At 35.8% G+C, this 27,502-nt stretch overlaps 2 protein-coding genes across 2 annotated transcripts; one reads left to right on the forward strand and one right to left on the reverse strand.

Annotated features, from left to right (window-relative positions):
- Positions 1-5,958: 5,958 nt before the first annotated feature.
- Positions 5,959-20,991, reverse strand: LOC109861424 (synaptic vesicle membrane protein VAT-1 homolog-like). Its single transcript, XM_020441063.1, has 8 exons — positions 20,885-20,991; positions 20,236-20,594; positions 11,660-11,789; positions 11,192-11,407; positions 7,931-8,079; positions 7,614-7,773; positions 6,935-7,361; positions 5,959-6,797 (listed from the first exon to the last, which is right to left on the reverse strand). Exons 2-8 carry the CDS (start codon positions 20,559-20,561, stop codon positions 6,772-6,774), a joined length of 1,434 nt encoding a protein of 477 aa, XP_020296652.1. The 5' UTR covers positions 20,562-20,594; positions 20,885-20,991; the 3' UTR covers positions 5,959-6,771.
- A 1,802-nt stretch (positions 20,992-22,793) lies between these two features.
- Positions 22,794-26,407, forward strand: LOC109861423 (ribokinase-like). Its single transcript, XM_020441062.1, has 7 exons — positions 22,794-23,115; positions 23,948-24,080; positions 24,193-24,319; positions 24,642-24,803; positions 25,016-25,107; positions 25,255-25,443; positions 26,145-26,407. Exons 1-7 carry the CDS (start codon positions 23,066-23,068, stop codon positions 26,319-26,321), a joined length of 930 nt encoding a protein of 309 aa, XP_020296651.1. The 5' UTR covers positions 22,794-23,065; the 3' UTR covers positions 26,322-26,407.
- The last annotated feature ends 1,095 nt before the right edge of the window (positions 26,408-27,502 follow it).

Genomic DNA, 27,502 nt, shown 5'->3' on the forward strand with positions numbered 1-27,502 from the left:
ATTTATTTATTCAACTTATATTTTTTAAAGTAGAACGCAATTTTTTTTAACCTTGTTATTTCTAAGTGGCTAAATTTGATTTTAAAAAGTGGTGTAGATTATCTAATCACACACACACACTTTCATTTGGAATTATCGAGTCTTGTTTTTTTGATTTTACAATTTGCGGCTTGACTTCACAACTCGTGTTTTCTTCTCATTGCATCTGTCGGCGAAAACGTTTGAGACTTCATGACTGATTGCGAGAGGAAATGGAACAAAATTTAGAAGGTTCTAAAGATATTTCCGAACAACCAATAATATAAAAGACAAATATTCTAACTCGATTCAAAATCGAGTAAGTGACAGCGATGCCGTCCTGTTTTTATATGCACATGTATATTTGCGCGCATAAAACAAGTTTATCCTTACACAATTAGTATTTCAAAATATGTACGTTTACATGTATAAATATATATAAATAGAGATATATATGTTATAAACGAAAAATGATATATTATAAGAATTATTCAATGTCAAAGATCTATTTTGATTACATAGATAGCACGTAATACATATGTATAATGATTTACAAGTTTATACATACGTAGAAGACGTTTTAGTTGTATAAGTTTTATTATACATAGTTGTAGTTGTTAATGTAAACAATGTGTAACTGTCACGATTGCTTTAAGGATCTGTCTTGGAATTTGAACGTCATTGTCGCAATCCGCGAATGGCGAGCCTTCGTTTTTAAAATTCTTTATTATATTCACTATAATTCTTTATTATACGCTATATAATAGCACCTATCGATAATGAATCCTTAAAATGCACTCGTGTACATATACGCAAACACATTTGTCAAGATACCGTCCATGAAACTTGTGTGCTTTTTTTTAATACGATTAATAATATAAGTCAATCTATAATGCGACTTGTTTAGATATTAACAAAATTTACATTTATTATGAATTATACAATTTTTAATTTTGTAATCTTTATACAATTAACACACAATAAAAACGTTTCAGATACCATATAACGCAATTTCAGAATTTTTAATTCTTTTTACTTATAGGAGAAAACTACTATATAGTCTTTGTTCGACACGTTTATACCATCATAAAATATTACATATTCTTGATATTTCTCAGGAAGGATGAGAATTATGGATCGTGTTTTGGATATAAACAGAAGAAGAAGAAGAAGATATAAATTAAGTTTCGTCGCCCTGGTTTTGAAGCAATCTTTAATATAGCAACATAGTCAGTCTTACAATATAAGCCAAAAATACAATCTACATATATATATCAAGCTTATAACGGGGAACGGGCAAAAATTTTCTTTCCCTTTAGTCGTTAGATTCTTCGACGAAACTATAATCCAAGAGAAAGTTTCATAGTCGAAAAAAGCGCACTGCTACACTCGGATCTATCTCTTGACAAAATTTTATACAATCATAAAACATCACGTTCGCAAGATTTATTAGATTCTTGTCTCATCGGTTCGTGTAAATAAGACGCGCGCACGTGCTTATAATTTTTTTTCCTCTCTCTCTCTCCTCTCTCTCTCACTCACACTCACACTCGCTTTCTTTCTCTCCCTTTCCTTTTCTCGTTCTCTCGCTCTATCAACGGAATGGTTATCGGTTATAGCCTTGAGATAATTCTTTCGCGAAACCATGCTTCGAACGATGATAAATTAGTCGCTGGAGTTCGGAAACGGATTTCTCCGTACTCTGTTTTGTTTTTACACCACAACTGCAGATAATCTCTCTCACGTACATTTGGATCGTTAACTCTCATTGAACTTTTAAACAAGAATAAACAGGTTAAAGTATATGTTGTAGAATTAAAATAAATATGTGTAAATAAATATTTATTTTAATTTTACATCGCAGAGCTTAAAGTTTTCTTGTTTCTTTTTTCTTTTTAATGTAAATTGTTACAGAGAAAATGGAATGTTTTAACCCTTATCCGGGGCCTTCAACATACATTTATTATACGTAGTCTTATATCAGGGTGTTTTGTGTACAAGTTGCATGTATCAGCTTCTATTTCATCCTATTTGTGTATTGGTCTCTGTTTGGTCTTATGTATTTCTAGGACTGAGCCAAGTTTATTTATTATCGAACATTTTGTTTTATACACGTAGTGTACATAATTTGTTTTTTTTTTACGCGCAGATTGTCTTATATTGTTTAAAAAATGAATTTGATTCTTTAGATTTGCTCTGTGTGCGAAGGCAATTCAAGCAATTCAAGATGAAAATATTTCACGCGAATAAAAAAGGACGCGGACACAGTAAATATGCAAATATTTTGACAAAATGTCTGCGAAGAGTTCGCGATTACAACTATACACAAAGTTAAGAACATTTCCACGAACATTATTACTATTATTCGCGGATTTTTTACCGCTTTTCTTTCTCCCTAAAATTGAGACACTTTTTTTTTCTAAAAGTGACGTTAATAGCGTTTTGCATTTATAAGATGCACTTCTTGACTACGACTACAAAGGGAAGATTCCTTTTTCACTCGCTTGGGTTCATTTTAGATAAAAATTTCCGCGAAACTCGCATTAATAATCGAAAATAATGATAAGTTTTTGTTGCTCTCGGTTTTTCATTGTCAAAAACAGTTAAAAGTATCTATTATTATTTTTTTTTTTCGGCAAAAAAGAAACCGCAAGTGAGAATATATTAATATCTGCGGTAAAATCTGTACTTGCATTTGAAGCACGACTGTTCATAGTTTACACTACGAAATAATATTTTCATATATCATCTAAAACAACTTATGTTGTTTTAGATTCTCGCGTAAGCAACTGGATTCTTGTTTTGACACACATTTGTGTGCTTCGGACCTAAACAAAACATTCAGGGCAGAAGAAAAACGATTTCGATACAAATATATAGATTATATTATATAATAGAATAGAGTTATTTGATGAAACATTTAAAGCCTTACAATAAAATATACAGTATGATGTATGTCATCGTATTTGTGTGATATTCGTGTGTCGTGTACGATACGGTTATTTTGTGTGTCGGGTGTGTTTCGTTATATATGATTAAAAAAGATGTCTCAAAATATGCAACACATTTACCATGTTTTTCATATTTTTTGTTTTTTTGTTTTTTTTATCTTTTCAAAGTGATACGTTTTCTTGATAAGTAAGATAGCATTATGTACTTTTGGACCGAGAGATTCGATACGGCAGTTAATTTGTTAACGCTTTCGTAATATTGGGATTCGCGTCCGCAGGATATCGATACATAACAGACTTTCTCAGTCTATCTTTTTTTTTTCATTTCGCATAATAATTTGTGGTATATATATAATATATATATATGTATGTATATATATATTGATATTAGTATACAGAAGCTGGTATCAAAGTCTAACGAAGTCGACTACATCAAAATTGTTCCAACGTTCCAGAGATATGCATATTTTGATCTGTATCAGCGGGCTTCTTATAAGCGAGCTGCGTTCCGTCGAGGAAACCTATCCTCAAGAGAAATCTCTTAAGTTTTTCTATTTCTCATTCCTTCGAAAATCTATTGAGATCTTTTTCTTTTGTTCATGTAATTGTCATAAATTGTTTTTTTTTTCTTACAACAGATCGTCATTAATAAATTATAACGCGTTTTTTGCTGTTGTATGTAAATAGAAATAATAATACAATCGACAATATGACACACAATCGGGAAAATAATATTAAAAGATACAAAAGTTTGAGAAAAAGAGATCGCAATACAGACACAACTTGCTAAGATCGCAGTCACGCAGCACATTCAATATTTAAGCGCAACATAAAACATAATTTTGAGTGTATGACAATGAAAATATGAGACCTCGCATATTTCATCTTTAAAACTAATCGTGTGCATTTATCGATGCAACATTATCTCACAAGTATGTTTATAAAGTTGTATCAAAATAATATCGATGTCACTTGAAACATTTAAAGCGCATTATCGATTCGTACATATTATATTTGTGAACAAAAAAAAACAATAAAACATATATCTTATATAAGTATGCCCAGCAAATACAGATTTGTAACACGATCGAGATGTGTATACGTATACATATCGATATAGATATACAGGGTGTCCCAGAATTGGTGTAACATCTCTCGTGAACAAATAGAAGGAGTAAAACTGAGTCAAAAAGTTTTATACCATTTTGCTAGATTCGCAATAGTTACCGAGATCTTAATTAACAAAGATCAGCGAATAAGCATGCATCGGGCTGTCTTACTCGCTTAAGACAGCCCAGTGCGCTTCGCGCGCTTACGGTGTTATTCGCAGCAGCATATGGGAGGAGCTAATATAACAGTATATATTATAACATATACATATTAAAATGTAATTGTGCGAAGCGCGCCTGGCTGTCCTACGCGCGTAAGACAGCCCGATGCACGCTTATTCGTGGATCTTTGTTAATTAAGATTTCGGTAACTATTGCGAATCTAACAAAATGGTACAGGACTTATCGACTCAGTTTTACTCCTTCTACCTGTCTACGAGAGATGTTACACCAATTCTGGGACACCCTGTATATGTATGTATAATATATAATAAAAAGCAAGCTTTTGCATGATTCTATTGCTTCGGTGATCATAGCTACATGTTGTGCATATAGTAATTGCACAGTTACTATAAGCGACTATTAACGACTATTAGAGTATAAAAAAGAAAGTTTGCAATTATATTTAAAAGAACCTGTAACATCTGTTAATCTCACGTAGTACTCGTAAAAAAATGTGATATATATTCTCTGTGCTTGCTGGTCATACTTTCTGGCCTTTTTTTTTTTTTTTATTAAAACTGATCCTAAATTTTTAGAAATAATAATAAGGCAACATTTGCTAAGATAATTCTTTTCAGAACTCTTCTGTGTTAAATAATATAATTCTACTAGGCTTATTATAATTCCAAGCCATAATTAGTCAGTCTAATTAGAATTTTCGATTAATTATAGTTCGCGTGTGTTATATATTCAGTAATTCTTTTATATATAATATATATTCAGATTAGATATAAAATCTCTCATTGTTTATCCAAAAATCTTAGCATGTGGTAAACATTAACAAATGCATTTATTAAATATTTTGGCATTATTTATATATATACACACGCACATATATTCATATTACATGTATAAATGTATATTTATACATATAATTTTATATTATATGTATGTACGTGTATATATGTATATATATATGTATATATATATATTAGATCTCGCAACTTAGGCAAAAGATTAAAATATTTAGAAAACATCTCATATTGATGCGTTAATGTAAAAAGTAATACATATGATATGATGCAAGAGACAAAGTCCTAAATGTAAAATTACACCCGCAGTAAATTTCAAATAATTCCGCTTGAATGCTTTAAATATTTCACTTTCTTCCACTTTCGAATTTTTGCGTAGAAAAAACCTCCGAAGTCAATAATTAATCTTATATAAAATTACGAAGTATATAAGAAAAATAGCATAAAAATTGTGTAAATTTCAGCAAAATGTTCCCCGTGTAAATACATGTCGTAAATATGTGTACTAAATATTACTCTTAACTTTCACGCTTATTGTTATAAAATGTAAAAGGCTGTATTTTATCGTGACAAAAGCATCACGATGAATAATAAAGAGGTGGTGTAAAAATATTTTCGCGATACATAAGATTTATATTTACGAAAGTAATGTAACTCTACTGTACTTGGCTTTTTTCTGAAGAAAACTTGGCTTTTAGAGTGCAAAATATGATTATTTTATATCTCATAAATTACAAATGGAGGTAATATATTATATTAGTGTGTGTAAGAGAATGCATTAATATATGTATATGTAGTATATATCGAACGCGTGTATAGTAGTAGCAACAGTATTTTACACAAACAGACGTAATTAAGTAAAGCGATGTTAGATAAAATTGTTATTGTTTTCTGCTTCTTTTTATCTTTTTCTTTTGTTTTTTTTTTTTTAATTCGTTTGTCTTATAAATACTGAAACATTGACATATTATTTTTTAAAATGCGATAACAATAATACAAAAAAAGCCAAGCTATATCTAGTGATCTTCTGACATTCAACAGTTGTTCACTTATCTACTCGCAAAATTAATCTGTTGATTTATGTGAAAATATGAGCATACATTGTTTTTATATTTCGTAAACTATTGTGGACCGCATTGAGATTGTTACTTGTATATTGTGGATTTGGTTGTCTTTCTCTCTCTTTCTCTCTCTCGTCCTTAGTATATAATATGGATGATTCTCTCTTATTCGAATTCTCGCATAAAAAACTATCAATCTCAACGCAAATGTGTGAGGAAAATACACGACACGTAATGGATGACAAATGGTGAAGAAAAAAACGTCCGTTTGGACGTTAAAAAAAATTATTAGTGCGCATATTTTGCTGTGCGAACGATTGATCGCTCAATCAAAAACGTATATATAACGTGTTATTTGTTGTTAAAAGTAACATACATATCTCACAGATAATCACTCGATTTCTCTACCTTGCTATTATTTAATCGATCGTGTGATATGAACTGTGGTTTCTCTCTCGCGTTATGTAGATTGCCCGCATATAAGGTTTGCGATACCGCTCGTGAATTATTCAAGTATTCGAATTCGATATATTTCGTTCTCTTGGACAATAGCAATGGATCTCTCAGCAATAGTACTTTCCTGATATCCAATTTTTTTTTTTTTTTATGTTTATGATTAGCAATTTTTTGTTTCAGATATTTAATTACTACCGTTAATTCAGCTAGATTCCTTTTCTTTCGAATCTGAAACACACAAAAAATACGAGCAAATTTTTAGACGTGTGATTCCTTATTTTAATTTGCAAGAGATCGCATTTAGTAACATGATCAGAAGTGCAATAGCGTTTTCTGAAAGTTCGCTAAATCTCACTTATACTTACCGCTATCAGACTTGTCTTCTGAAGTGCCGTTTGTCAATTCGGGCTCCTTTTTCTTCTCTCCCTCCTCCGATTCTACGCTAGACGCCTTTTTCTCCTCTTGATTCGCAGTTTTCTTGTCTTTCGCTTTGCCCTTAGCCGGCGTGGCTGGTTTAGGCTTCGGCTCCAGACTCGGATCCAACACGATCTTACCGATGTTCTTGCGATCGTGCATTTTTTGCATAGCTTCGGGTACATCCTCCAACGCCCATGTCGAGTCCACCACCGGCTTGATTTTGCCCTCGTTCCACAATGTGTACACTTGATTCACCGCTCGTCGCACGAATTCGTGACTGCCGTGTTGGTACATCAAATGGCGTAGATTGAATCCCGATAACGTTTTGTTCTCGTCAAACAGCTTTATAGGCGACACTTTATCGACTTGCCACCACTAAACAAAAAAGTAAAACATTTGTTTGCGATTTTTTGTTTTGTTATTTTGCGGCAGGAATGTCATTTAACTAAGAACGAAAACCAACTTTTGAAAAGATTTTTGAAGAAATCAAACAAAATATCAAAACAACAAAAATATTGGCATTAGAAAACTATATATAAACATTTTTATTATATACAAAATACTTCTTAATTGAATCTTAACAATATGTGTGTGTTTAGAAATAATATTTAACATCGAATTACGTACTGCTCGTGCCGCAGAGAAGAAACTCTTGGTTTCTCCGGTGACGACATTGCTGGATCCATAAAGTATGTACTTGCCCATTGGCTTCAAGAGGGCGTAGCCTTTGTTACACTCTTCGCCACATAAACAGTCTAAGACAATATCCACGCCTTCCGGTGAAATTCTAAGCAGTCAGGAAACGGTGTTTACCAAAAACCAAAAAACTCTTTTCAGAGGCTTTTTATAATAAAAATAATTTTACTTTTCTAAGTGATAAAGATATCTTATAAGAAGCCACAGAGACAAAAGAATTTAATCAAGCACGACTATTGCTTACGTACTTTCTGACTTCGTTACTATAATCTGTTCCTCGTTCCAGAAGGTAATCGATAGTTCCGGCGTTTTTTAATGCCTCATGCTTGGATTTGCTGCAAACGCCGAAGATGGTCACATCTTTGACAGTTTTCGCGAGCTGAACCACCGCTTGACCCTGAATTTCGAGAAATAATCCTTTTTATTGATACAATCGACGTGTCAGACATTTAACAATAAATAATCGAAAGAGTTATTCAAAGTTACATGAAAAAAAAAAAAAAAACACAAAGTACAATGACGTCAGTTGTGTTTGCAATTGATGATCCGTTAAGCTAAAAAGATCATACGTTCGATAACTGCGTTTTTTCTCTAATTGTTTCTTTTCGCATTTACTTTCTGCTGAGGCAATTACGCATTGAATTCGTGGTTGGACGGACGGGTTTCGTAACGCCACGCTTTAGAGAAAGGGATAAGATGAGGATTAAGAAAAACCTGCGCTGCCGCTTGAGATTTTCAACACAGAAGCGGCATACATTATTTCCGAGAACCGCGCTCGTTACTTTCCATTTCTCTCCGTCCCTGGTCGAGAATTCGATACTCGACGACTGATGCCGGACCGAGTGTTCCAGAGAGTTAAAATGAAAAAACGAGCAGAAATGGAAAAAAACGAGAGAGATGAGGAGAAGCAAGAGAGAGGAGCGTAGGAAGACAAAGAGGAATAAAGACGGAATATAGACGATTCAGAATTCAAGCAACCCGTAACAAATTGTACAATCGTAAGAAAGATATGAAAATGGAGTATTTAGAAAATATAAACATTTATTGCACGTATATAACATTTGATTTATCAAAAGTAGGTACACATTTATGTAATACAAATATCTAAAAGTTTTTTTTTTTATGACATACCAGTTATAAAACTTTAACTCGAAGCTAAATGGGTGTTCGAGTAGTGACATTAAAGTTGTAATGTAACATTACTCAATTTTTGCGACTTTCATCTGTCTCGTCTGTGGCTTAAGGACGAGATTTCATGCCGTTGATCGGCGCAGGGATAATAACTCATGCTCCGCGACAACAATGAGTTCCGCGCGGCTAAGAAAAAATGCGACCGCAGCGAAAAATAGACACTTTTGTGTGCAATTCCCCACGCATTAAGCCGATCACGTAAAGCAGAAAAGCTCCCGACAAGAGAAAAGCACTCAGCTCATGAAAAATACTACTTTCTGATCACGTCGGAGAACTTTTTTTTCTTTTTCACTGAATCTTGCAGACGGATTATGTTATATCTTTCTTTCTTTCTTTCTTTCTCTTTCTCTCTTGCCGTCTTTTTTGATCTTCTTTACGTCTCAAAAGAGAAGCTTTTACATCTCTGACGGTCGCGAGACGACCGGTCAATTTTAATCGATTTTTGACAAACGTTATTTTATCGATTTCTCATTATCTATTTTTGATTGTGTAATGTATGCGTTTATTTCATGTTTTTATATTATCATCTTTATATTTTTACTTTGAAGTTTATTCATAAAGTATCAATATAATTGTGTCTTAGTTGAAGAGAACCGAAGTCAAGGTCAAAACGTCCCGTCTTGTGTTACACACGTGTACATTAATTAAATTTATGAGGAAAATTCGAATCTTGACTGTTGCGAAAGTTGACATTACAATTAAAGCATGCCTCATAAAATAGCGGCACAGAGTCTATCGATCGCGTATTTGTATCTGTGTACACGTGGCACGCAGAGTGTGCATCGGACACGGTGTGAACGGAACTTGAAGCCTGCGCCACGTGGTGGTAATATGCCTGGATGGTGATGGTAGTGGCGGTAGCGCGACGATGGTTGGTATAGTCTCAGACGGGCGCGGTCCATGACGGTGGTCGATGAGAGCGAAAGGTTGCCTAGCAACCCTCACACCCCCGTGTGATTCCCGCGCTATAGCATCAACCCCGTAGATTCGCTTTTCGTCTCAACCGCGCGGGTGGAAAGCGACTGACGACTGGAGGTGGTGGTGGTGTTCGCCACCAGTGGAGTTGGCTTCGGGTGTAACCTGTTGAGTCGTATTGATCTAGACGGTCGTATTCTCTTCTTTTTCTTCCTCTGCTTCTGCTCTTTCTCGCGAGAACCACTTGAAAGAGAAATCACTCCACGTGGTTGCAAAAAAACCTCCCGAAGATATCTTTTCTTGGCGATTTTAACATTTGCTAGTCCTCCCTCCAGTACCCTTGCCGTCTCGTGAACGACTATTCCATCGCTGTCCATTTATTCGAGAAACGTCAGCGTGTTCATACCCCGCGCGATATTTAACATTTCCGCACCGTGATGGATAGGATTTTGATCGGTCTTCGGAGCGAGAAAAAGGAGGAGTAGATAAACAAGCACGACCAGTTTTATTTCGTTGAAGAAAGAGAACTTTTGTGCGAAGGATTTTATTTTTATATAACGAAAGAGAGAGGAGGAAGAGGAGTATTTAAATATTTATTTAAAGTATGAAATTTCATAAGTGCTGTACAGGCTGCAATCATCTTTAAACTGTTTCATATTTGTGTGTCGCAACAGCCAAATTCTTTTTTTTCTCGTACTATTAGCTTTACGAAAATGTAAATGCTTTTATATAAACAATCTCATAAAATTCTAACACACAATATATAATTGTTATATGTATACACAGACAATATATAATTGTTATATGTATACACAGACATATATACATATTTTATGTACAGAATACATTATGATAAAAAAATCAAATCATTCTTGCTAAAATTCCTTTTCGCAAGATTTAACGTTAACGCTTTATACTATTTGTCATTTATATTGTTTACGCAAATGATAAATTGTTGAAAATTTAAATCCATTATTGTGCCGATATTGTGCCATGAAATTTAATACAACTGCGTGCACAATAAATATTAAATAATTTATGGAAAAAATAAGACAATATGTGCATTTACTATCACGTAATGATTTCAATATTCGCATTATTACTCAAACAAATAAAATTGTTATGGTAACAAACCTTCAATAAATCGAGCATGAATATGACAATGTTATTTTTAATATTGAAACTAAAAAATTTAAAGAGAGGAATGCAAATAAAAAAAATACAACGCATTATATAATACATAGATAAGCGTATCGTGCTATCGAGTTTCTTGTGATACACAAGATGGTCGAAAAGAGGGATGTAATAAAGTTCAGTTTATCACGAGTTTATCTGAGATCAATTTCTTCGCGGCCGGGTTTCGACGAAATACAAGAATACAAAAGAAAAATGCGCCAACTTACCACACCGCCGCCGGCGCTATGAAGCAGCAGGCTTTTGCCGGGCGTGAGATGAGCCATTTCAAACAGTAGGATATAAGCCACGGTGTAGTTCATGGTGATGGCGGCCGCGTCGAGGTAGCTCATTCCAGACGGTAACGCGAAAACGGATGTTGCCGGCACGGCAACGAGCTCCGCCCACGCTTTGTGATCCGGAAGAGCGATTACTCTATCGCCCACCTGTTAAAAAACAAAAACCAAATCCTCGTTCCGTCTCATTCGTAATAAATGTTTTATTACAAATGCTCTGACTTTTCTCTACAGATGTACGTGTGTGCGATAGTATTTCAAAATTTGAAAATTTATCTTCTGTCTCGTGTTATAGTCTTTGCATCCTATTATCGCGGATCACTTGATATATAAACCATTTAGCAATTTATCTTTTCTCTTTCGTCTTGTGATCTCATATTTACTAAAGTTTCGCGTACTTACTTTGAAGTTCTCAACTCCCTCGCCGACTTGCTCGATATCACCCGCGCATTCCGAACCCATGATGAACGGAGTTTTCGGTGGCGAATCGATCGCACCTTGTCTAGCCATCAAATCCTGGAAGTTCAATCCGCTACAAGAGACAGACAAAAACGTTTTGTTATAAGTATGTACGAATTTTTACAGTGCAAAATTTTCTTTCATTATGAACAACACTATTTCATTAAATTTATAGAAGATATCCCACACGTGTGTTGGATATGAGAGATAAGATATAATTATGTGTTTATATTTTTATTTGTCTTTCTATGTACAGAATGTGAGATGTTAATTATTAAAATTAACATGAGAGAAAAATTGTCAAAAAAAACGCAGTAACGAAGAACGTTTTCGACATCTTTCATTCCAAAAGAGAGTGGCAGTTTTTAAAATACAAAGATTTAAAACTGCGTGTCGAAGCGCAAGCTGCGCTCCTTGGAGTTTCTGAATTAGACAAATTTTTTTGACGATTTACGTGTACATCGTGCACGGCGTATATATAAAACGCGCGCACGTGTTCGAAGTGGTGCTTCGACGTGGTCGAAGGGAGCTGAAATAAAAGCGTTTCATGGCACATGGTTCTCGCTCGCGGCTCGCATAAATACATGTGTAGTTATACCTCCGGCCGGTCCCTACTGCGAGCCGACTAACAGGAGGATATGAAGGCGAAGGCGCCGCGACGCCTAGACCAATGTCTGGCGTCGCACGCAACGCTGGGGTGGCGCGTCGCAGTGTTACTCATCGACATCGGGAAATATTTACTGTCGCGTCTTTCCAGACCAAAAAAGTTCGCGGCATTCGTGCGCTTCGACGGAAATCGCAGCCGAATCGATTTAGAGGGCAATTTGCATGTCGCCGTTATTATTTGGTATCAGTGCCCTTTTACAAGATTACGTCAAAAGAAATTATTTTTGTCTTTTCTTTATTTTTTAAATAATGTTTTTGCTTGAAAAGAAACGAAAACTAATTGCACAAGAACGAGAATAGACGAAATTGCAAACCATCAAAACTCTGACGTGAGTTTTAAAAGCTCTTGGAGAATCGTCTTTATAAAGCTGATAAATCGTTTACTTTCAACCGGTCGACCGTGTACCGGTTTTGCTGTACTGCGGTCGCACTGGCGTCTTCCCGCAAAAATACGTCGCGCGTATTGTTATCAGCTCTCGCGCGATATACTATGTAATTTTCTGAAGTATCCGGCAACGTGAATCACTACGAACTCGATGAAATTTTGTCCAAGGTTGGCGAACGCACATCGGAAATGCGCAGCACTTGTCAGCTAATTATCATATCGCGCTAATTTTTTGTTACACTTCAGTTAAACGCTCTTTCCTCTTTTCACTCACACGCATATTTACGTTGCGCGTTTGAACTAATTATTAAAACAAAACAGAATACGAGAAAAAGCTTTGAATGAACCGTGTAAAAAAAAATCCTAATCCCTCAATACCCACACAGGTTTTTTTACTATCTTACGATAATTTAGTCGTGGGAACCGGTGAGTGAGATCTTACTGAAGATCCTGAAAAGGAACACAAGGACAAGAAGTTTGGAGCAAAGCGAAGAAATGCGGCCTTTCGCAGGCCGCGATCGCTTAATTCCTCTAAATTGCATCGAATTGAGGAGAATAATTTTCTCCATTCTTGGCAAACGGGCAATTGAAACGAATGGAATGACCGGACTTGACGATGACATGCAACCCGAGGGTCACACACAAAGCCGCACGAAGCCGACACGCACGTTGCACGGTTTCCGATTGACCGTACGAGATGAGAGAAAGTTGAAATTAATCGGCTTTTTGTGCAACGACAAAAAAAAAAAAAAAAAGAAAGATGTCTCAGAAATTGTTGGAAGCTAGTTTAGTCTCATTTTGTTTCCTTAATATAACCTAAGTCTCAAACTCGCGCCCGTGTAGCCCCATATATTCGTGTGATATATACATTTAATCGTTAAAGGGTAACTTTGCCGGCTAAATGCACTTCGTATTATGGAACGTTCGGGGGTAGGAGAACCGACATAACTCTTTAGCCGCACGCTCCCACTATTACCACCACCCAGCTTCTGTTCGTGTGTGTTATATACACATCAATCGATCGTCCGAGAAGACATCAAGGCGCCTGCAAAGCTATAACTGTGCGCTATAAGAGAAATCAAATGTACGAATCTCGCGTGACTGGGAATCAGCGATGCGTTCACCGAGCGAAAAGGAGCGCGTCCGTGTATCTCCGAATTGTGTGTTGTGCGCGATGTTTTCTAAAAATTAAAATTCTGCGAGAGAAAATCGAGCGATTTCTCATTCAATGTCACTCTCTTTTTAAATATATATTTATACAAACATTAAAAAGCAACATGTCTTTATCTATTTTATTATTTTCGTCGACGAGCGTTAGTGTACGCTTTTTAGATTTTATTTTATTGATATGCGCGTACAAACAACACGATACATACAAAATACACATATATTCACACAACCGACAATTTATGCGCGCACAAATACGTCACACACCGATATCAGCGTTAGCGGCGGCAACGTCTTATCTCGAAACGGAGCGCAAAATTTCCACGTCGTATTTCGTTCTCTCGCGTCGAAACATATAGACGACGCTCGTACAAATGAACTTTGTGATAGCGGCATGAAAAAAGATGAGCCGCGATCTCGCTTTGGAATGCATAGAACTGATACATATACACGAGCTCATGAAAGCTTATAGGATGTGCAATATGAAGGACTATAAATAGCGAATAGGAAGATCCTGGTTGTCGTGCAATTTACTTCGCAAAATCGCGAGCAAGATTGTACCAGCCATTAATATCGGCGTTTCATTATTCACGATAATCCCGACTCTGATTTCATTAACCTAAATCTTCAGCAAGAAAGAGAGAGGAAGAGAGAGAGAGAGAGAGACGAACGGAACGAGAGACTCAAGGAACGCGTAAACAATCGCGAATGCACATCAGCAGCAAAAAACGAGAAGATGAATAATCCGCTTCCGAAATAATCGCGTTGTGAAAAAAAGCAATGCCGATCAATGGAGATATGCCAATCGAATGATATACTAGACGAGAAGTGGTGACGTTGCACGATCGAGTAAATAAATATGTGCGCGAGAGTTTAATTTATCCTTGCTATAAATGTAGCTTTAAAAAAACGGAGCTAAAACTGAAAAGTCGCGTCAGCTGAACGAGAGGAATTCGTTCTCGAAGAAAACGACGCGCAGACGGTGTAATTGCGACGGTTCATCTTTAAAACAGACATAGCTAAGATTAAAGCTCGTGACTCGAGAAGCAGAGAAAAAGAGAGAGAGAGAGAGAGAGAGAGAGAGAGAGAGAAGAGAGAGAGAATGGAAAAATACGAGCGCACTTGAACAGAAAAGTATGTTGTGGCGGCAAGCAATTATTGTGCATGTACACGCGCAATAGATGACCCCGGGCGCTGCGGAGCGACGCAGTTATCAATTGTTTTTCAACGGAGAGGAGCCCGGGAGGGATACCGATATAGGAAGTTCTCTCTTTGTTGCTTTTATCGTCTCCGACAAAAGGCTGCTACACTTTAAACAATTCAACGGAGACGGGCGGGCATACATGTGCCGTGTAAGCCGCGACGGATTACGATGCTATAGATGGTGACGCCGACGGGCGTTCGCAATCGGGCGGATGTAAACGGTGAGAAAACTATTGTACAGACGGTGAGACTCTGTGTAAGTGCGTGCATGTATGTGTGTGTGTGTGTGAGAGAGAGAGAGAGAGAGAAAAAAGAAAGAAAGAATGAGAGCGATTAAAGCACAAAGCTACTTAGGCACGCGAGAATACAAGTTGCGATCTGCTCGTCACCCCCGCGCTACAAGAAAGACCGAGTTATATTTGTCGTCGTATTTATTTGTAATGCAATACGTGTATTTTTAACACGCGTGCGTGCATTAGTTTCTCGATACTTAATAAACTTATTATTGTTATGTTGAATATTCTTTATACGCAAAAGTACAAACTGTCATTTTATTTTTTATTAATACAAAAATAATGGCGAAACAATTGCGCAGTTAATTATTTATATGAAATGAATCATATTTCAAACAGCGGACAACTAACACATAAGACGGCGGCGGAGACAACAGCTGCGGATCCCGAACGTTGTCGTGTTGTTTTGTGAGTCACGAGTGTGGCAGCACGTATGACGTTTGTAAGTAACGCGTGTGTCGCTTTTGTGACCGCTCGCGCGAAATGAGCTGTTTCGTGCGTCAATGATTTACCGCGCTATCGACAACATTGATAATTCCTGTCAAGAGAGTACGATCCGATTTGATGTCAACGTGTAATTGCGACAATTTTATATGTAAAAACGCGATGAGCATCGTATTTGTTCACTTTGACGCAGGTAGATATAATTCAGCTTGATTTGAATCAATCGAAGAGAATTCGCGCACTCTGTTTCAATCGATTTGCAAAATGCGTCAGTCGAGAAATAAAATTTAACTTGTCTTCGCGCGATACAGAGAAGGTTAAACGCTACCACCGCAGATCAAAGGTTGATCAGCTGATATATTTGAATGTCGTTTGCGTTACTTGAATGATTCAGATGGAAATTTACTTATTGATCAAAACAAGAACGGAAAATACATTATACACTTCGTTGTGCAAACTTGATAAAAACTTTGTCGAAAAATGTGATTAGGCGGATTGGCATCTCCGATTGTACACGCGCTTTCGATGCTACATAATGCATCATCCATGATTTCACGTGAATCACACCGTGACACGTTTGTGGATATGTGTAACAAAAGCGACTACTTGTGCGTACTCGAAGATTCGATTTGTGATATCAAAACTATCGTGTTCGTTTGCGCAATGAATACGATACTCTCTCCGATGTCTACTCCTTTGTTGTTGTTATCCGGTAAAATAATGCAGCGCGTTATTTTGTAAAATAAAGAACGATTGATTATTCATAAAAAAAACTATTAATTAAAATAAAAAAGATAATGTGCGATTTTCATAAATTGCATCAGATTAAATGCGAAAACTTATATTTCTCGATCTCGTGGCGAGATCCATTTTTCGATTCATTAACAACGGTTATTATTTATACGTCGTTACGAGCAAATAATGCGGTTGTGCGATTTACTCGACAATATGTAACGTACACGCACCGATAGATCCATAGGATGTACGTATTGATCGAACCACACCCGTATTTCCTACACTTTCTACCCGATTCCCTTCCTACCTCCCTATCCTTCGCACGCACGCGGATGTCAACGTAAATGCGTGCGCACAGAAATCGGCGTTGCGGATATACAACAGAGTTTAAAACCGAAAAGAAGACACAATTATACATATGAATCGTTCCGTGTGAATTCGTTCCGTTGACGCCTGTAACATTGTGTGATGAAAAAAGATGATATTATGTGAAAAAATCATCAATGACCTTGAAATGATTTTTAACAAAACATAATTAGAGAAATCTCTCTTTGTCATCGCCGGATGCACGTCCTTCTGTGTCACGTAACTCTTCTCGGTCGTTTCTTGTTACCATCAATAGCAGCAGAACCAATTTAAACGTTCATAATAAATGGGACAGCACATACGTACGTTATCGGGATGCATAGATATCTGAGCTTCATTGATAAATCAATCCAAGTCATTCGAAGCGAGAATTCAAGATACTAACAACCGGAAAAATTACATTAAGATATAATCAAATATGACTGATGGATATATTAAAACAAAATAAATCTCTTTATAATAATAATAATAATAATAATAATAATAATGCAGCCAATGTACAGAGAACAATACGTGCGAATTAAAAAATATCTCTTTATAATCTCCGCTGTAAATATAGACAGTGCGCGAATTGACCAGTGGTACATATATGTAAATTCCCGGCCTGTTCAGAATTCACGCAAACGAAAGCTCTCGTGTTTTTCGTGGAAGTGCATTTAATGAAAGACGCTGTTGTATCTGTCCCATCGAGTTTATCACGCTAATCAGGTCTTAATATCGCGTTATGGGAAACTTTGAACGGACACCATTCACTGGCACGATCCCAGTGTGTGATGCATTCTCTTTTCTCTCTCTTTCTCGTTCAAGCTATTCTTTTTCTCCAGCGTTTTGAGATGTTTCCATAACACTTGCCTTTCATCGCGCACATTCTTTCCCTATCATATTTCTTACATAAATGTCTTAAAAAAAAAAAAAAAAAACAGATATATAAGACGTTAAGAGAGAAAGCGTGTGAGAAATAAAAGGATGTTAAAAGACATCGGGTAAAACCATCCGTCTAAATAATATATTTATGTACACGCTCTTATATTTCTTAGTTTTCCTTTCTTGTATATAGAAAAAAAAAAAAACAACCAAACCCGCAAGGAAACAAATATACGCTGTCGTGTGTTTGAATTTAAAGTTGCAAAGAAGGTGAAGCGTTTAAATCGGCTGTTATATGAATAACATATTACAATATGCATTTCTCCAAGATCTTTTATCTCTTACAAAACTGGTCTCTCTCTCTCTCTCTTTCTTCGTTGTCAAGGATATTATACGGAATGAGGCGGTTCGTGTGACTCGGGACTTTATAAAGAGAATTATCTCCCCGTTCATATGAACGGAAGAACTGTTTTATTCAGAAGCAATCGCATATTTCCTTCAGGGAGAGGAGGGTGCGCGCGAGTAGAGATTCTGCATACAAGTAATCAAAGAAGAGATATATAGAAAGAGAGAGAAGCGAAAATTGCCCGTGAGTCGTAACTATTTATATATTGTAGTACATGTATATAAACACGCAAAACAAATCGCGAGAATATAGAAACAAATTGAAGTCCCCGCAAACGTTTGCGACTGTAGAAAAACGCACATACATACGTACAAGTGTACTTGAACATGAAAGATATCTCACTATTTTGTCGCAACGATATATATCTGATGAGTGAGTAATTGTACATTTTTAAACCATTAAGATAATGTGTTTTATAACGATACAATAATAATTAAAATGCACACGTATATAAAGATAAAGATACATTAAATGTTCAGTCTTGTTGTGTTGTAAGACGAATTTACACGGTTTTTTGAAATATAATTAAGAAGTGATCTGACATGTTTTTGAAAAAAAAAAAAAAAAAAACGATCGATACAAACAAAAAACTACGTTACTGACTCGCAGTGACATTTTATCGAAACGACAACTGCAAGGCACTTTATTTAGCCATCTATTCAGTCGAGCGCGACGACAGGGGTACGCGCAGTTTAACGAACGTGTCTGCAGCGGGGCAGACAAATTTATTCGTGCTGGCATTGGCAGCGTGATATCTTTCTATAGGGGCTATTTTCTTATCAATCCCAATAGCTTTTAAAACGTGACTCACGCGTAGAAAGGTCTGTACGCGGTCTTTGGCGAATCCGCGACGCGGATTTGCCGTCTCCCACCCATCGCTCGCGACTGTCTTTGACCGTTTAAGACAAAGCCAACTCTTTCGAGATGCTAGCACCGTTAATTTTTTCTTTTAATTTTGTTTTCATTAAAAAATACATTAGTCTGTCATTAATATTGTATCTCGTCAATTGTTGATTGGTCTAGTGCGTCACGATCGTTACAGGCAACGCCTATGTTTCGAAAATTGACAATTGATTTGGTTTGGAACGCCAGCAGCGCGCGAGGCAGCTGAAGGTTAAAGTACATACACGCGACGTATTGTCAATTCCACGAAAATACAAATTTCAAATTTCTTCGATGTGTTATTTTTCAAGTTAAGTCAAATCAAAGTCAATCTTGCGTATATGTTTCATACGGTTTTGAAAATATTTGTACACTTTTAATTTCGAAAATACTTTGTCGTTTAGTATTTCAAAAAACACACTTCAAGTAGCATTTTATTGAGAGAAAATAAATTTAAATAAATAACATTAAGAAAGATTTAATATATTATGATTATGACCACGCACACACAGACATACATATATATTACATACACGTACATTAGCAAATAAAATCTATTTGTGCCGCACCCTGTACGATTTTCGTCACAAAAGATCCATAAAAAGGCCACGTATTTTTTCATCGCTTTCTTTTATTCAATTAATTCGAAACATCCAAATGCGAATCTCGATTTTTGCTGAAACCACGCTTTGGTAAAAATGAAAAAAGTGCTAATATTAGCATTTGTGAATAAAAATAAAAATTTACATATATCTATTTTTGTAGTAAAAAAATCTAAAATCACAAAATTTAGAACTTATATGAAACAATAAAAAAGAAATAAAACGGATAATAAATTGGATTTCACTGGAAAGTTCTTTAAATACAAATAAACATATAATGACTCAGATAAACTCAATTATCTCTCTTCGAGAGATATCCAGTATTATGTACAAGTTCAAAAGCGATTCTCAGCAAGTTAATAGGGAAAATATGGCTCCTATCAGTGTTCATCTAACGGCTTGGTGGCACAGCCGTTAAACACATATATACATATAATACGCAGGAGGATACGCGGAGCGAAGCTCCAAATCGACTTTGGGAGTAGCGAAACAAGAGAGCAACTCACCAAGCTTTGACACGTATAAGGACCTCTCCCTCGCCGAGGGTAGGCTCCGGTTTTCTCAAAGCCTTGACACTTTTTAAGCCACCGAAACCGTTGAGTACGATCGCCCGCATGTCCTTCGGCTCCGGCGTGGGTTTTTCCTCGCCGTTTTCCTTCGGTTTCTCGCCCTCGTCATTCTCTTCGATTTTCTTCTCGTTCTCCTTACAATCTTTCGTCGGCTCCTCTTTGTCCGCTTTGACGGTCTGCGGCGGCGGCGACGTCGTCGTTGTTTCCTGCGGTGATTTCTCGTTCTCCGCGCTTGGGCTTGTCTCGTTCTTATCTTCTGCCATCTTTAAGTCCTTCTTTTCTTTGATGTCCTGAAACTGTGAGATCCTTGAAGCTTACGCGACGTCCCTTACTGTAATACTAAAGATCTTCGGTGACAGTAGTGAGAATACGTCAAGAAAAAGAAGCGTGCGTTGTATCGTCCACGATTACAAAGCGACAGACGGAGAAAAGTAGAAAGAGATAGAGAAAGAGAAAAAGGGAAGGGGAAAACGAGAGATAGAGAGATAGTGAGAGTGAGGCAGAGAGAAAAAATGGAGAAAGTGCCCGTCTGTGAGTAGTCTGCCGATCACTACAGTATATCGTTTACAATCCACAGCGTACGCACTCTACAGAAGCCGTCGTCGTTCTGCAGGAAATTCTGCGCCACTGTGCCAACCGTCTGAACGCTGCTCCGGTTTGTCGTGCCGGCTACGCCGGCCGGTAACGCGCGCAGTGTTGCCGTTGCTTAGCAACCACACGCCCCTGTTAAACAACCAATCGCGTGCCGTAGACTGCGCAACCCCCGTCGTCATTTGCCATATTTGCTCGCACATACATACGTACGTATGTACGTATATTAGATTTGAACGTATGTGTAACAATAGATTACAAAGAACAGGCAGATCATGATAAAATATGGTGCTCGTCAAGGACAAAGTGGTAACTTTTGATGTTTTTTTTTCTCATAAATATATAAGAAAGATATCGAATTAATTTGTATAAAAATGCGAGAGCGGTATAAGGAGAGAGAAGTCTCACTTATTTCTCCCGTCTTGTCTGCGCAATTGAATGCGCATCAGATATCTATATATCCCGTGTTACAAAATTCACTGAAAGTATTGAAAATCTGTAATACACGTGACGTGAACTATAGATATTGTCAGTACTGGCAGTGAATTTTGAAACACATCTATAATATATTAGACTTAGGCCAGTATTCATAATCTTGTATTTAAGATCGTCGTATTTAAGTTCATGTTGAAATATAGCCAATAAAACGGCCCGTATTACATCTTCAGATGAATTTAAGACAATCTTAAGATTGGACTCTCTATGAACACTTTAGACTGTTGACTATTATTTCTCTTATACAAGAGCTGCATACATAAAAACGCGAGATGCGTAAATTAAAAACAAATTAAAACAGAATTACTCTGATTGGCTAATTCTCCACCGTATGTTCTCTCTATTGCTCTATTCTGTTCCGCTATTTTCTTTTTCCATCGGGACGCACCCTTAAGCTCGTATTAGACTACGGATTAGGATTGAGATTGGATTGGAACTTGACTAATTAGAATAAAGGAAACCAACCTCAAGTTTAGTAAACTTTGCTTTGATTGATCACATTCCAATCGCAGTTCTAGTGTAGCACGATGTTGCCTCAGTGCAGTCAGAAAAGAATAGACCTCGGTCTCAGTCGATTAGTTCAAAAGCTCATGTTATACTATATAGATTGTCAGGTTTGAGAATTAACCAGTCAGAATGACTTAGTCGGCGAGCTGTGATTGGTTACTACGCAACCGCCAACTCGAACGATCTATAGTATAATACAGGCTTAAGACTGTCTCTATTGATGGCCTTTAACTATATAATCATGCTATAGTATTTTTATGTTGTAATGAAGATTAGTAGCGTCTCCGTCGCCTAAGTGAAACGAAGAAGACCCGAATATCTCCATTTATTAAAAAAACCACTATTGCACAGACGCGTGCAAACTGAAAAAAAAAAAAAAAAAAAAAAAACATTGCTGGCGGCGTCCTCAGGTTCTTCTTCCAAAAACATAACAGTCTTATTACATGTTATTTGATATTACACGATGAAAACATTTAGATTTGTCACAAGAGAAGAAGCCTCGAATACTTGGCAGTCTATTAGTTATACATAGTCAAAACTCAATGAGCAATTTCTCTTATGTCTCATCTATAATGACCGATATAATTAGTCAATTCCAGAGACTTGCGACTTCCGATCATTGTACATCAAGCCTACTGTGTCAACTAATTGAATTTTTTTGTGGAAATCTTCTTGCGTTAACTTTTGCTATTCTCTTTATGTAATTAAAAAATGCGGCTGACTATTGAACGCATTAGAAAAAACAATCGTGAAATTATTGTCTGTTTTTTAAATGTGTGGCTCGACCAAAGCAGTGAAGTACGTATATGGACACGCGCAGTGCATGTGCATACACATGTACACTATAGGCTGTAGCTTCGCGCGTTTATCGCAAGAGGTCTCCAATGAAACCGAATACAGAAATGTACACACACGCACGCGTGCACATGTGTATGCGCGTAAGAAAGAGAAAGAGAGAAAACTGTAAACAAATGTTTTTTAATTGATAACGATTCTCAAATTCATTGGTTCGGTAGATAATAAACGACGATAATACGACCTTACATATCTAGATTCACGTATTCTTTTAACATTTGCGATCAACCGCTTCAATCACTCTGTGTGTTACAAATATTACTCGAAAAAATATTCAGTTAATTTGAAGCGTTAAGTAACAAAGCAGAAACGTTATAACATGACACCAAAAATAGTTGTTGTCGGTTCTTGCATGATTGATTTTACTTGGTGAGTAAGAGTTTTTTTTACACATATGTATATAAAATATTGATTTGGTAATTATGTACAAGGCTCCTTTAGCTATCAATAATAAAAAATTTATGTTCATTCGATGTGGTTTTGAATAAAAGAATTCGGCAGAAAAAGCGTCGCTCTGTCACACAAAGCGAGTTATTAATCTTTAAAAATTACTGTTTAGGTTTAGGTTAAGAAATCTGTCAATGCAAAAGAACATAGAAACGTGAGCATGCGCTACAGTCACATGCGTATATGCGTTGTAATTTGTGGACTCCACATTTAAAGTGTAGTACATATGTAAGATATAAAATTGTGTTTTACAAACCGAACTGTAAAAAACGAGGTTTATAAATACACAAAAAGAGATTTTACATTAGAACTTTGCGTAATATTTTCGGCCTTGTTGATATTTTCTACATCTTCAAGTTTTCGTTATCTTGGTTTTATGAGCGCACAGGAGAACGGAGCACCGAAAATGACTAAATTTGCATTTTAAGCGACAGAAGAATTTGCTTTTAACTAAACGCATACACGGATACTATTACATCTGGAATGATATTGGAAACATTAATCGTTTCAAAATGATTTATATTTCCTAGAAGTTTTGATCTCAATCTTCTAGTAATTTACGATAAATTTGCGTGAAGAAAATTTTCGTTTCAATATATACCAAAGAATCTGTCATTAAAAAAATTAAAATCTGTTCCGATAGTTTTAGAACACTCTTATTATTTCATAAATGTTCTTGGAACAAAACTGCCCAATTCGAACGTGGAATTTACATAAATATTGTTTCATAACTATTGTTATCGTTACTTTGTAGTTTTTCTCCACGATTGCCCAAACGCGGTGAAACATTAATCGGGACTAAATTCGAAACGAAATACGGCGGCAAAGGTGGTAATCAATGTGTTGCATCTGCTAAACTTGGTGGATCTACGGCACTTATTGCCTCAGTACGTTTTCCTTTATTTTTCCTTTCTATGCGCTTTCTCTTTGTGTAATACAAACAATTTCTAATAATTGCTATCTTATAAAGAAAATCGTTTTTTAAATCGTTTATTACAGTTGGGATATGATACTTTTGCCCAAAAATATCTCGAAATTTTGAAAGAGGAAAAAGTAAACACTTCTCACGTCAAGATACAGAATGATAAGCACAGTGGCACTGCTCATATTACTGTTACTGAAGACGGTACATGTTGACAATATTACTTTTTATTTTACAACACTCTAACTAACGCACACAAACGGAAGTTTGATTGGTATGTACATTTTGCAATTTGAGATAGAAAGGAATTAACGTCTTCTAACTTAACGTCTGAAAGTTTACATAAGGTTTGAAAGTCAAATTCCGTATATTCGCATTATACATATCTGAATATCTTAAAAGAACAAAAACAATTTATTAATTTAATTTTGATTTGATTTTTATTCCGAAATAGTTTGCTCATCGTGTGTGCGAACTATTTCGGAATGTCTAGTCTAATCTTGATGTACTTATATAATATTCGCAGGAGAGAACAGTATCGTCATCGTGTTAGGTGCAAATGAGTCATTAACTCCGAAACATGTTGAGTCCGCTGTTGACGTGATTAAGTCCGCTAGCGTTTTGTTATGCCAATTTGAAATCCCGTTGGAATCTGTACGATGTGCGTTAGAACTACATCACGGTCATGGTTGGTCTTTTATGTGCATATATATATATGTATATAAATCTTATTCCGTAAAATTTGCTGTACGTGAAAATATCAGTTAAGCCTGAACAACTTTTGCTTTCTCCAAGAGAACTAGACTAGTATCATTTAATTATAACTTACGATATCGCGGTTCTGAGCTATATAAACATGTTCCCACACAAGCGTAACAACATATATATAATACGTGATAGGACTTTCGATTGTCAACGGAGCGCCCGCGCTGGAAAACCCCGATCCAAAAATTCTACAATTGTGCGACATTTTCTGCATTAACGAAACGGAGGTACGTATACAACTGGCATTTCTAAACAAAAATAAAAAACACAAATATATTGAAAAGTTTTTAATAACTCTTAAACCTAATTATCGGTACAAGCACTTTTTGTTACACCGGCCAGTACACGAAAAGACATTGTCCGACATTTTGTAGGCAGAAGTTATGACGGGGATTCAGCCGGTCGAGTTATCGAATATACAGCACGTGGCGGACAAGCTCCTAGATAAAGGATGCAATGCGATTATTATCACTCTTGGGCCGCTAGGCGCCGTATACGCGTCGAAAACGAACAGAAATGTCATACGAATTTCTACTGACAAAGTACAACCCGTAGACACTACCGTACGTATTATTGATATCGGATTAGAATTGCTGTGTTCACACATTGTGCATATGTTATTTAAAAATACGCTTAGTCTTTTTTATAATAACATTCTCCTTGAAAAAAACCTGTCTCGCGAAAGTTTTTTAAACTGAATAGTTTTAGATTAAAATGATTGATAAGCGTTTTTTTAAAGTCAAAAAAAAAAGACCAGACTATTTTTTCAAGGATATAATTTAAGTCACGTGATTGAAATTTATATACCTGTGCGATACTTCTTTGCTAAATATTATTTTTGCGGTATATATCATCATCGCAGATTAATGCCGTATATCGTAGATTATCTCATCAAAATCTCTGTTCTTTTGTTTGTAAACAGAAGAACGATGTATAATGATATACGGAGTGAGTCATTGTTGCATGTATATTCTTAGTACCGTCGGTATAATCGAGACTTCGGAAAATAGAAGCTCGGATAATTGAAAAACCGTATAATAGAATTCCAGTTAATCAGGATTCCACCATACTATTGTTTTCTTTTTTTTTTTTGTGATCTTTCGTCGGATCACGACGAAGTGTAATGGGTGACTAATTAGTCCGCGATGTTTCGAGTCGATAAACCGCTTAGTGTTTTTTTTTTTTTTTTTTTAACTAAAATGAACAATAAAATATTCAACATAAAATTGTCTCGATCAAGTAAGAAATATCGTGTATATATCAGGGTGCCGGAGATGCATTTTTGGGCGCACTCGCGTACTTCAAGGCGTATCATCCGCAACTGTCAATAGACGAATACATCAGAAGATCCTGCATAATCGCTACGCGCTCCGTTCTTAAATACGGCACACACGCAAGTTTTTCAACGAAAAGTGACCTCCCAGCAGATTTGTTTCAATAAATAGAGACTAACAATAAATAGCGAACGATATACTTAAAAATTCTATGTCGTATATGTTTGCAATACAATGATAGAAATTGCTTTCACAATGTGGATTTCTGTACAAGCTCATATTTTACAAGTCCGTTTCCTCTTTCCATATATACTTTCACCTGTTCGTCTTTATTACACACATTGACATTGAAATATATAGATAAAATGTGGAGGAGGAGCTCTCCTTGATTTTATATAACAAACATACGGTGACCTCCTCTCGCCACTAGTCAGAAAAACGAATCTAAAAGGTAAGTAATCATTTTTCTGACTACCTGAACAGGCTGACTACCTGCCCTACAGTTTCAAGTAAATGAATTAAGTGTCTGGTTCAAATGTGACTAGTAAATCAAAATTGATGATTTAAATATAAAACTTCATTTTTAAGGAGTTCACGTGATACGCTCTGACTAAAATATCGACTATATGCATACACATATATATAAGTACGGGCCTAAAGTTTAAACGTTAATTCGGTCTAAAAGTTAAAACGGTAACTCAAACGTTAGTTAAAAATAACACAATTGCATTATAAATCAACAGAATTAAAATAAAGAATACGTTCACACAGTCTCGAAAGCAAATTATTCTATACATATATCTTATATTCGATAATAAATTAATACACATAAAAACATTTTTTAATTGTATTGAAAACCGGTCTCATTGAATTCGACGTAATTTTTTTGCACTTCGTCGTTGAATATATCGATTTTTTTCTAGTTGCCGAATGAGATTTGCATAGGAATTCAAAGACATGATTTAAAAAACATCAACAACATTAGGACAAACATGATATGTTGTAGAAAGATTTTATTATTAATTATTATGCAAAAAATCAGTAAGTTAAAAAAATTTATATTTATTAAGAAAAATTGGTAATTTGTTGATACATCGCTATCACGGCGCGTGTAAAAAACTTATTCCCAAGTGACTTATAAATGATGAACTTAACAGAAATTAAAAAAAACTGTCTATCAAAATTTTTTAAAAGAGAACCAGTGGAAGTAATTGAGACTAGATAAAAAAACGTTGTAAATTATACATACAACACAAAATGGTCTTCACTATTTCAAGAATTTGTTGAACCAATTGTTAGTCATTCATTTGCTTTTTTTTACATATTCTGAAGCGTTTTATACTTTAAA

This window comes from Pseudomyrmex gracilis, unplaced genomic scaffold (assembly GCF_002006095.1).
Source record: "Pseudomyrmex gracilis isolate BER0280 unplaced genomic scaffold, ASM200609v1 scaffold_752, whole genome shotgun sequence".
Taxonomy (NCBI): domain Eukaryota; kingdom Metazoa; phylum Arthropoda; class Insecta; order Hymenoptera; family Formicidae; genus Pseudomyrmex; species Pseudomyrmex gracilis.